Source organism: Cynocephalus volans, chromosome 6, assembly GCF_027409185.1.
Source record: "Cynocephalus volans isolate mCynVol1 chromosome 6, mCynVol1.pri, whole genome shotgun sequence".
NCBI classification, from domain to species: Eukaryota; Metazoa; Chordata; class Mammalia; order Dermoptera; family Cynocephalidae; genus Cynocephalus; species Cynocephalus volans.
In genome coordinates, this window is record NC_084465.1 from 83,951,294 (window position 1) to 83,963,636 (window position 12,343).

General features: G+C 34.3%; 1 protein-coding gene across 1 annotated transcript in view; it reads left to right on the forward strand.

The window, feature by feature from the left end:
* ABCB5 (ATP binding cassette subfamily B member 5) overlaps positions 1-12,343 on the forward strand; it is a 122,136-nt gene that overhangs the window by 75,306 nt on the left and 34,487 nt on the right. Inside the window, 5 exon segments of the mRNA XM_063101057.1 lie at positions 341-426; positions 547-577; positions 1,320-1,424; positions 1,574-1,651; positions 6,160-6,243. Coding sequence (XP_062957127.1) covers positions 341-426; positions 547-577; positions 1,320-1,424; positions 1,574-1,651; positions 6,160-6,243 — 384 coding nt within the window.

The following is a 12,343-nucleotide window of genomic DNA, read 5'->3' on the forward strand; positions in this document are numbered from 1 at the left end:
CTGATTCTTAGCTATCAGAATATGTGTGTTAATTTGCACTTTTTAATGATAGCAACTGAATGAAATGCAAAATGTAATATTGCACAAATAGTTAATTTTTGTATAAGATTCATTTATTTTATGTTTTGAGATTATTATTAGGAATATGGGCAGTGAAATTTTTCTAAGAAAAATTCTACTTTCTACCCTATATCTATTGTATAATAGTAATATATTACTATTGTAATAATAGCCATTATATTTGAAATTTTACATTATAGTTCTTTTTATGATTGGCTAACTTCTCTAGGTTCCATTATGCTTGCAAACTGGAGTTTTAACCAATATATTTTATTTACAGACAAGTCTTCTTGAAATTTCTCTATTAAAAATTTTTAAACTAAACAAATCTGAATGGCTTTGTGTGGTTCTCGGGACACTGGCTTCGTAAGTAAAACTAATTTGCTAATATTTTTTACAATTTAAAGAAAGTACAGCCTGAGAGAACAGACTTGTTGAACATGATCAACAAGGGGGAAATTGGGACTTTCAATTGGTTGCCCCTAGTGTGGGGTCCATGATACGAAGGTTACCTAATGTTCGCAAGGGATAAGCCAGCATCTGTTATGAAGTGTTTGGCTGGACCTACTTGACTGCGCAATCAGTAAAGAAATTGCCTTGTTTTCCAATTTTGGCTCCAGTGCTGTATCAGCATTCCAAAGAACTGAAGCAATAAAATAGACAAATCCCACTACTCTCTTTTCATTTCGGAACAATGGCAATTTTTTTTACCAGCCAGCTCAGGGAGAGGAAATAAGAAGAGTTTGGGATTGTGCCAAAGGACTCACGAGAGCTGGTGGGTTCAAGGATCTTAGTAGATCCATGTAAGTGTTCGGTCTCCCTGATTGGCATGATAAATGCCAATATATGTATAATTACTAATTTTAGGAACAATTTCCAGGGCCACATATAGAGGACTCACATTGTGGGTACCATTCTAAATAGAGGAATAGAAACCCGAGTTTTTAAAAATTGTTAGAAATAATAATTCAGACAAACTGGTTTCTTTGAAAATATGTTGTGATAATAGCAGATAGAGGACTCATTTGTCTGATCCCATAATTACATAGTTTAAGAGAATTAAAAGCAATTTTTTTATCATGTGTAATGAATGCAGACGATAGAAGAATGGCGCACTCTTTTCCCCCAGAAATGTGTATATAGTCTTATTCTTACATTGAAATTCATTCAGAAAATCATGATGCATAGACATTTTAGTTTTTTTCTGTTTCTTTTGTATTGTCTTCCAAACACTTGATAAAAAACCTGTTCCTTTTCAGATGTTTGAAAATGATGATAAAACCACATTAAGGTATGATGCAGAAATTTATTCCATGATATTGCCATTTTGGGTGTTATTTTGCTTTGTCAGTTATTTCATGCAGGTAAGCTTTTAAATCAATGAAACAGTCCTGAGCATGATTACTTCTTGGTATCGTTCTTTTATTTAAAAGTTAAAAATATAATAACTAAATGTTACAAAGAAATAGAAAAGAGTTAAGAACAAATGCAGACTTTTTTGTTTGTTTTCCAGGGATTGTTTTATGGCAGAGCAGGGGAGATTTTAACCATGAGATCAAGACAGTTGGCATTTAAAGCCATGTTATATCAGGTCAGTGTTTAGTTGAATTTTTCTTACTTTATTTAAAATTTGTTTTAAAATATTCTAGCTTTTAGTTCTTTCTCAAGTCAATTTGTTGACATAATCTTTCCTTTAGGTCATTTAAAAGTATGATATTAGGGCCGGCCCCGTGGCTCACTTGGGAGAGTGCGGCGCTGGTAGCGCCGAGGCTGCAGGTCCGGATCCTCGGCCGGTGTGCTCACTGGCTGAGCGTGGTGCAGACTACACCAAGCCAAGGGTTGCAATCCCCTTACTGGTCAAAAAAAAAAAAAAGTATGATATGTAATAATAATATGCTTGTAATAAATAATATTAAAAAATAAAAAAGTATGTATTTTTTTCTGAGCAGCAAAAATCTGACTTCAGAATTCTTATAGTATATTTTTCTAGTAGAAGCAAATCCAAAAGCTTGAGGTTTGAAAATACAATGTATGGAAAACAAAGATTTAGGGTCTGTTCCTTGTTCCTTGCATTCATCTTGATAAAGCTTTCTTTTAATGCGTAATGTAGTTTTCCGGGATCAGAATGGAAGACTAAATTAAAACTGAAAAGGAAAGGTACGACCTACAATATCCTGGGAACCTATCTGAAAAGGAGTTGTTAACTTCTCTACTTCTTATCCAGAGCAGCCAGTCTCGCTGCCCTCACTGTGAGAGTCCTGAACTCAGCTAACATCGGTCTAGCTGGCAAGTCTGCCTGCCTCATACAGATCAATCACACCTGTGAAATAACTAAAAATGGGTAGATCAAGTAGTAATCTTGAGAAGTAAGTCCTAAGGGCAAATGGCAAGAATGTCTCAGGTGACACCTCTAAAATTCTTTCATGGGGCTGGGTGGTATTGGGTTACCCTGCAAGCCAGTAATCATTTGGAGGCCTTCACCTCTCACTTTATGTCACCAAAGCTCACTGTGCAGGAGCAAATAGCTTCCTGCCCGGGTAATTTCTTTTCAGAAATAGAGTTACTGTCAGTCCAGCTGAGTCGTGCTCTGAGGTAACAAAATTCCTTAGCCTTTGTACTCTTAGGGAACTGCAAGATACAAAATGCAGTTGGAGATTTCCCACAGCAACTTGATGCTCTAAAGCAGTTGGTGCCCTGACACCCTCTACCCGGAAAGCTCCTATCACTGATTTTTGATACACTCCTTAATCCGAAAAAAATTTACTTGAGGGATCATAAATTGTTTTAATGCTTGCACATACCTCTCATGTTAAACTTGTACTTCATTTTTGTTTTTTTGGTTTTTGTTTTTTTAAAAAATTTATGGACACTTTGTCTTTACTACAAATATTTTATGAAATGAGGTGAGACTTTAATTAACCAATTCTTATTTTACACTTGTTGATGATTTCTGCTTGTTTTTGTTTTTCTTCATAAATTTACGTTTTTCCTTGTTGGAAGAAATTTATTTTAAATTTTGAGGAGTTTTTGAAAATGTTTCCTGAATGACTGGATGTTTTTATACAAAAGAATATAAATTTTAATTTTTCCAAGCATTACTTTGAACTTCCTCTCTGTCTGAGGAATGCTTTCAGGGGAGGATCTCAAGCTCATGAGCCTTGTTTAACTAGCGAACTGTTGGTAATCTAATATTTTGATGGTTGATACTGGATGTCTTAATCCTCTGCCTAGCATTAGCCATATGAACACCAGGACACTAACATTCTTGGATAAAGTCGTCCCCAATCTACAAGCTGTAAACTCTAGCCTTCAAAAAACATGCCCTACTTACAAAGAAATGCACAGAAATACTGTGCTATTTAGCAGATGTTATTAAATTCCCCCATTAATTCAATTCATTCCCTTTCAAGATATTGTTTGTTCCACTCTTCGTCTTTAAGCATTCTCTTTGCATTTTATCTCTGCTTTTTGAAATTGGAGAAAAAGAAGAGTAATACTGTATATTTGGACTTTTCTTTGTAAGTACCGTCACAATTTTGCTTTGTCTATAGTAAGGGAGGCTTCTAACATATGCTTTTACCTAACTTTTATTACCTGGTTTTTGTCCTAAGATAAGACTTTTTAAGCTTTAGAGAGCATGCTGAGGCTTGCAGTGCTTTTTATAACCATTTTGAAAGCTCATTTTAGGTAGAGGTATTTATAGAATCAGGTGTGGTCCTTTTGCAAGTATAAAATCTATATTTTATGTGATCATTTGTGAGCTTTCCAGTTGAAAACAGTGTTCTAATTGTTGCTGACTTCAATGGTTGTAAATCATTGATTGCTCATGTTTCAAGTTTATAATTTTTAATGACAACTATTGCCTTATAGAGCTTTGGGTTTTTCAATAGATATGCAGTTTATTTTTGCCCATTTCCCACTAAATTAGATTGGCTAGGGTTTCTGTTGGTGTCTTTAAATCAGAAGATTTAAGCATTCATTATAATCACTGAGGGACCTCAAAAAGTACCTGAGCTACTTCCAGAAGCATTCGAGGTAACAAGTCCTGAAGCAAGAGAAGCAGGTGACGAAACAGCTAAAATCCTCAGTCAGATGGGAGGCAGAACAAGACCATTGATTAATAACTCTGGGTCTGTTTGCTGATCTTCAAATCCTGACTTCAGCACTTGCCAGCTATGTGGCCCTGGACAAGCTACTTAATCTTACAGTGCCTTGGATTTCCCATATCTGAAATATGCATAATTATAGTACCTACTTCACGAAATTGTTGTGATGATTAAATGAGAGACTATATGGCAAGCACTTATCATGGTGTTGCTGTAGTTTTATTACTAGTAGAATTACTGGCAGGAAAAAAAAATGGACCTGCTAGTATCAAAAAGATTGATAGCCCTACTTACAATTATTTTACTGTCAGGAAGAGGGGAAGCAAGTTAATTTTTACTCAGTACCAGCTAAGTTCCAGAAAGTCTGCTAAACGTTTAGTATACATTGCTGATGCTGGAAAGCAATTCTTAGAGTACACAATTACTGACTTGCTGAAAAGCGATTTTGGACATCTTGCTGATTGAACATCAGATAATGAGTAAGACTAGTCCAATATGTATCCTATGCATTGTATGTTACCATAGAATCAGGAATGTAATAGTCAATAATAAATTATTTTTCTATATTTTTTACTTTAAATTGATATTGTATCTAAAAATTCTTTGTGCATTCTACGTTGTGTTGAAATCTAGAAATAATTGGAAAATATATAGTATACCTTAATTTTGGAGGGGAAAGGTGCACAATAAATATCAGATCATGTCTTCCAGCTCAAGAGCACTACACTTATTATCGTTGCTAGTGTTTTCACAGTAGGTTAAGCTCTTGACTAGGGTTGTGTTTCAAAGTGGCTATTGTGCAGTAGATTGTGATATCTGTTAGACGAGCATTGAGTGTCGAGAACCCTAAACTCACTGGGACACCTTTCCAACACAGTGGCTCACAGAGTGGTGCTATCAGGATGGGCCATAGCCACCCTGGTCCTGCCGTGTTCCTCCATGGGAGTTTTCTTCTAACACGGCTTCATGAATAATGCACAGCCCTCAATCTGTTATGCTTTAGTTGGCAGCAACATGTAACCTGGTTCTCAGAGCCCTGACTGGGTTGCAATAAAGCCAACAGTTATTTGTTCTTTACTCACTAAAAATAAGCTATTTTTCAGAGACAATCGCCACATGGTTTTAATCCACAAGAGACACAAGTGGTTTAAGTGAGGGGGAGGAAACATTCAATAGCTAATAAAAGGAAATCAGAATTCCTTAGGTGGGAAAGTGCTAAGTGCTGTCTCTGCTGTGGGAAATGAAATTGGTTATTACGATAGGCTTTTCTTGTTTGTATTTTTGATTTGTGTCCTTCTTCAGATTGCATGTTTCTGGACTGCAGAGGTCTACACCCTTCTGCCTTGTTAGCGTCTCACAATGCCCACCACTTGTGAGATCTAGGGGGTAATATGAAGTGTCAGGTAAAATCTTGCCTATGTGGATCCTAAAGAGTAGAAGACAGACTTTTTATCATTAGTCGGTTTAGGAAGATTTTAAAATATTCTAACTTGTGTTGTACATTGCCTTACTTTTTAAGCAGTCTGCTCTCTACAAATTACTTGTTCAGTAAAATTTCAAATTACTTGATTGCTCAAAATGACCATTTTTAACATTGATTATTGTACAATATTGTAACATGACAATGAGTCCAAGTTGTTGGGCTTAAATTCTTCAGTTTATATTTAAATATAGATCCTTATGAAATAAGAAGTAAAAGTCATTTGATCCATATTATTTACAAGAATTAAGTACCTGTGAGTGAGGAGGCAGGTAAATGCCTTCTGACTTACTACAGCAAAATCCCAAGTCAGAAAAGAATGTTTTTTTTTTTTTGTCGTTTTTTCGTGACCGGCACTCAGCCAGTGAGTGCACTGGTCAGTCCTATATAGGATCCGAACCCGCAGCGGGAGCGTTGCCGCGCTCCCAGCGCAGCACTCTACCAAGTGCGCCACGGGCTCGGCCCCAGAAAAGAATGTTTTTGATAACCATATGTTAATTCCTTTTTCTCTAGGATATTGCCTGGTTTGATGATAAAGAAAACAACACAGGAACCTTGACAACAATATTAGCCATAGATATAGCACAAATTCAAGGAGTATGTATATATTTTTTTATTTTCAAATGGTGAATGTATGTGGTGTACACACATGCACATGCACTCATGTGTCTGTTCATACATGTGAGCTATGCTGAGATGACCCACATCATTAAGGAGACCAGGTAAGTCTCATGGCCAACAGGAACCTCTCGGTGAAAGACGAAAGGAAGCCTTTCAGTTCTGGGTATTTTTAACCAAAAATAAATAAGATTTGGCACAAGTAACAAGATAACTAGAGGACTAAAGAAGATACCAAGAATGAATTAGAGAAAAGAGCTTAGAATTAAATAGTAAGATTTAAAAAGTTAATAAGGTAATAAAATAAACATACACACACTTTAGAAGTTTAATTAAAAGAAAAAAGTTTAGTTTTTTCTTCCCCCAGGAAACAAGATTTTATTTAAAATAATATCCAACAATTTAGAGTGCATCTGGAAATGATTCTGTACTAGTTGTTATACAGATTAAGTTAAACAGATGTGTATAATCTTGACCAGTCACATTAAGTGTAAGCAAAATATTTGTGTCATATTCAAAATGAATGACAGAATGACCAGCATAATGTATGTCAAAGTCATGCTTAAATGTCTGGGAGTAAGATAGTGTGGAAGAGACAAAGAATAATTTGTTAATTTCCTTCCTACTATTTTACTAACATTAACTTTTACTTAACAAGGAGGATTGCGACTCTGAGAAAAGGAGTGCAAAACAAGTTTTCCTACTTTTAATTTAAGTGAGATAAAGCTTCTCTTTTTTAAAATTAAAAACTAGCAAAGTTATAGTCTTTTCTTTTTTCTTATCATGCATGTGGGAGAAAAGAAAAGTGTCAATGATTCACCTCTGAATGACAGAAAAGTCTTAAAAGTATTTATTCTGTTTAGAATTACTGAGAGGTCAATTACAGCATTACTATCAGCGCAGCAAATTATCAACTAGAACAGTCTATCAGAACTGCATGTTTCTTTTAGCGGTTATTTCCACAGGACATGACAACTATTCAAACTTTTGTAACTTTTGCAATAACTCTTTGTTCAACATATACCTCCAAGAACAGATTTATATTATCAAAGAATAGAAGAAATTGGTTAAGTTGTGAATATTCACATCCTTTCATTTTGGTTTAGAAAACAAATTTTATGATGGAAAAAGAGCTCAAGAGGAAAGGGAGCATCTTCTTCATCTCTTTCTGAAATGCTCTTGGTTAATTTTGAAGGCAAGGCTCTGGAATTTCATTAGATACTGTTTAGATCTAGAAATAGGGCTGAGGAATTCAATTTTACTAGCATACATGGAAAACAGGGTGGATAAAATTTCACTTAACAGTCAAATAATGAGTATAAAACATTAATCTCCATAGCACAGTAGAATTATCTGAGTGACAAATTCTGTGATTAGGAATTCCAGGGCTCCACTAGTCTAGGCAGAAATATCAATCCCTATAATTCCATTTGAATCCCCATTTCATAAAATTTGCTATTTTATTTATTGTGCTAATGTTTTCCTGTTACTACCTATCTTCCAAATCTTTTCAGAATCTTTTGAGTGATTCTTACCAGCAGCTATATTTCATATGAGACATCTCTTTTAGCAAAAATATTTGCTTCAACTAAAAGACCAAATTAGTACTGAAAGGCCAACATCACTATCCTTACATTTATTAGTTGTTTCTAATAAATAGTGTTGTCTCTGGTTGAGAGAAATTAATGAGAATATTTATCAGCCTGATTCTTTATAAGCATCTGACTAATACCATTTGATCACTGGAAACTTTCTTCTTGCAATTAGTAAATGCTGATCTCATAGTAACTTCCAGGAAAAGAAAAACATTTCCATTGAATGAGAACTAGTAGCTGGAGAATAAATGGTTGGAATCCTGATGGAAGATTTTAAAGTTGTTGAATTCAAAAAGTAAAACCACCAAAGAAGGGTTGGAAGAGTGAGACTGTGTCTACTAACATGAAATTCACATAAATCCTAACTTTGCCATATAAATGTGGATTCATAATCAATTTGAATGGATACTCTTTCTATCGAAGGAGAATTATTTACCAGTTTATTTGTCCACTACTTCCTTTCTTTAAGAAACTCTCCAGACTAGAAATGACTCAGGAATAATAATATATTCTCTATCATATCAACTTAAGTAAGTTGTATTCCATCTCAGTTTCTTCATCATGTAATTTCAGTTACATTTCATTTTATCAAATGTACTAAAGTAAATGTTCATAAAATAGCTCCATAATAATAAATCTTAGCTTGAAACTTTTAACTAATTACCGAAAAGATATGCCTCTGGCCATTTTTAGAAGCTCTGATACTTTGAGTCATAATAAAAACATGTTAGTAAAATAAAGTCATAGGACAACATGATTCCTAGAATAGTTGAGTGAATACAAACAATTCGACACATATTGTTTTAGCCCAAGGTAATGGCTTATTGCCAATATATCTGTCAACAGACTATTTTCTGTGTAATAATATAATTTTATTAAAGGTAAAAATCATTTTTAAATTTTTGGAGACTAGATTTCACAAAATTATACGGTATTATTATTTCTTTATATTTTAGTAACCCCTTTTTATCAACCAAAAGTTTTACCTCATTTTTGTTCACAAGAAATTGTGTTATTGACACCACGATGTACACTTGATATACGACTGACAGACCTGATGCTATGCCAAGAACTCTTCTTGTCAGAACTGTAATTGTGTTGCCCTAAGAAATCATAAAAATGTATTTTATTTATTAATTCCAAGAGCCCAATGATTTGAATAGTTAGAACTAGGATATTCTAACCTGGACAATGGTGACCTCACTTTTTGATTTAACTTTTTGACATTACTTGTGACTCAGGCAATGTTAGTAGTCATTGAAATGACTTTACCACAGTATAAGGTTTGCATAAAATTGCTGTTTTGCCTTGCAGTTTTAGGTTGAATTAATTAAGAAAGATTACCAACTCTACAGCAAAGGCTAATATATAAAGCCATTTAGTATTTTACATAGCAGTTAAGGGTGGTTCTTGCAAAGAAAAATTTTCATATTGGCCCTAAACTCATATTGCAATAAAATTTTGCTCCTGCTAAATCATCAAACTGTTATGTGATAAGGCAAGTCAAAAACTTGCCTTTGACAAAAACACAGGAATTAAGACATTTAAGTCTATGAGAGCAAATGAACATAACCATTCGTACTACTGGTCCAACAATGCATGATAAATTCAATTATTTTCAACAAATTACAAGTACATGCTGATGAATAACAATGAATAACCATAGGCTTTAAATACCTTAACATTTTCACAAGCTTTCCTAAATTTGTCCAACTAAGCTTTTTTTTTTTCTGCTCTACAAATATTTTCAACATCATTTATAATACATCTTAGCAGATTCCACTTCAGGTTATACTGACTTAGTTTTTCCTCAACTTTCTTTGAATATATTCTCACCTGTAATTGTTCCACATAGTCTATTTATAGCGACTAATTTTTCAGTCACTTCAAATTCAGTATTGGCTCCTCAAAAAACCACCAACTGAGAAGTATCAATAACATATGTCAACCCATCAAGATCCAGGAAAAACTACTTAAAATAATGTACCTTAATTTTAATTGACTACTGATTTTTTTAAAACAAAAATACAACAAATACATTTTGGGAGGGGGGATACAGTGTTGACTATATTTGTGTGCAATATGTGATGATGAAATCAATATTATTAGCATATTCATTATTAAAAATCGTAATTATTCTTGGTGTTCCTCACCCAATTTCTCCCTAATGCCCTTCCTCCTCCCCCTTTTCCCATCTCTAGTAACCATAGATTTGTTCTGTCCTTCTGAAAGTTCAACATATTATTATTATGGTCTTTCTTTCTTTCTGTCTTCCTTTCTCCCTCTCTTTCTCCCTTTCCCTCCTTCCTTACTTCTTTCTTAGCACTCACTTATGAATGAGCACATGTGGTATTTCCCTTTCTGTGCTTGGCTTATTTCACTTAAAGTGATATTCTCCAAGCTTATCCATGTAGCTGCAAATGATGGAATTTCATTCTTTTTGTGTGTCTGAATAGTACTCCATTGTGTATATATATATACCACATTTTCTTTATCCAGTCATCAGCAATGGACATTTAGGTTGGTTCCATATCTTGGATATTGTAAATAGAGCTTCAATGAATATGGGAGTGCAGGTATCCCTTCAATATGATGATTTCCATTCTTTTGGCTATATACCCAGAAGTAGGATCATATGGTAGTTCTAAACGTAGTTCTTTGAGAAACCTCCATACTGTTTCCCATAATGGCTGTACAGCCTCACAGAAATGTAGAAGAGTTCCTCTTTCTCCACTTTCTCTCCAGCATTTGTTATTCTCATTCTTTTTAATAATGGCCAGCCTAACTGGGGTGAAATAATATCTCTGTGATTTTGATTTGCATTTCCCCAATGATTAGTGATGCTGAGTATTTTTTTCATATACCTGTCTGCCATTTGTATGTCTTTGTTTGAGAAATGTCTATTCAGCTCCTTTGCCCATTTTTTAAATGGGTTATTTGGTTTTTTTACTATTGGTTGTTTGAGTTCCTTGTATATTCTAGATATTAATCCCTTGTAGGATGTACAGTTTGCAGATATTTTCTCCCATTCTGTAAGTTGTCTTTCCACTCTGCTGATTGTTGCCTTTGCTGTGCAGAAGTTTTTTAGGTTGACGTAATCCTGTTTGTTTATGTTATCTTTTATTGCTTGTCTTATTCATAAAATCTTTCCCCAGTCCTACTACCTGGGAGAGGGAGAGAGAGAGAGAGAGAAGGTGCCAGGGTCTTTTAAACAACCAGCTCTCACAGGAACTAATAGAGTAAGAACTCACTCATTACTCCCCCACCTAGGGAGAGCACTAATCCATTTATGTCCATTCTTGAGGGATCCACCCCCGTGACTCAAACTGCCACACTGGGAATCAGATTTCCATGAGTTCTGGGAGGACAATACATCCAAACTCCATCACCATCCTTGCATTTCTGAGATGAATTACACTTGATCATGGGGTGTAATATTTTTGATACGTTGCTGTATTCTGATTGCTAATATTGTGTTGAGCATTTTTGCATCTGTGTACATCAGAGATATTGGTCTGTAGTTTTCTTTTTTTGTTATATCATTGTTTTTGTTTTGGTATCAGGTTGATACTGGCCTCATAGAATGAGTTTGGGAGAGTGGCCTCTTTCAATTTTTTGGAATAGTTTGAAGAGAAATGGTATTAATTCCTCTATAAAAGTTTTGTACAATTCAGCAGTAAAGCCATCCATTCCTGGGCTTTTCTTTGTTTGGAAACTGCTGATTACTGCTTCAATCTCATTGTTTGTTGTTGGTCTGTTCAGATTTTCTGTTTCTTCTTAGTTCAGTCTTGGTAGTTTGTATGTGTTCAGAAATTTATCCGTTTCCTTCAGGTATTCATATTTGTTGGCATATAGTTGTTTATAATAGTCTCTAATGGTTCTTTGTATTTCCATGGTATCAGTTGTAATGTCTCCTTTTTCATTTCTGATTTTTGTTATTTGGGTCTTCACTCTTTTTTGTTGTTGTGGTTGTTAACCTAGCTAATGGTTTGTCTATTTTATTTATCATCTCAAAAAAACAACTTTTTGCTTCATTGATCTTTTCTATCATTTGGGGGGGTCTCTATTTCATGTAGTTCCTCTCTGATTTTAATTATTTCTTTCCACCTACTACTTTTAGGATTGAGTAGTTCTTGTTTTTCTAGTTCTTTGAGGTGTGATATTAGATCATTCATTTGATGTCTTTCTGTTGTTTCAATATAAGTGTTTATTGCAATAAACTTCCCTCTCAGTACTGCTTTTGTAGTATTCTACAGATTTTGGTATGAGATATCTTTATTTTTATTAGTTTCAAGAAATCTTTGGATTTCCTATTTAATTTCTTCTTAGACTCGTAGGTCATTCAGGAGCCTGTTGTTTAATTTCCATGTATTTGTATAGTTTCCAGAGTTTTGCTTGTTATTGATTTCCATTTTGTTGCAGTCTGAAGAGATACTTGAAATGATTTCAATATTTTTAAATTTGTTGAGACTTGATTGGTGACT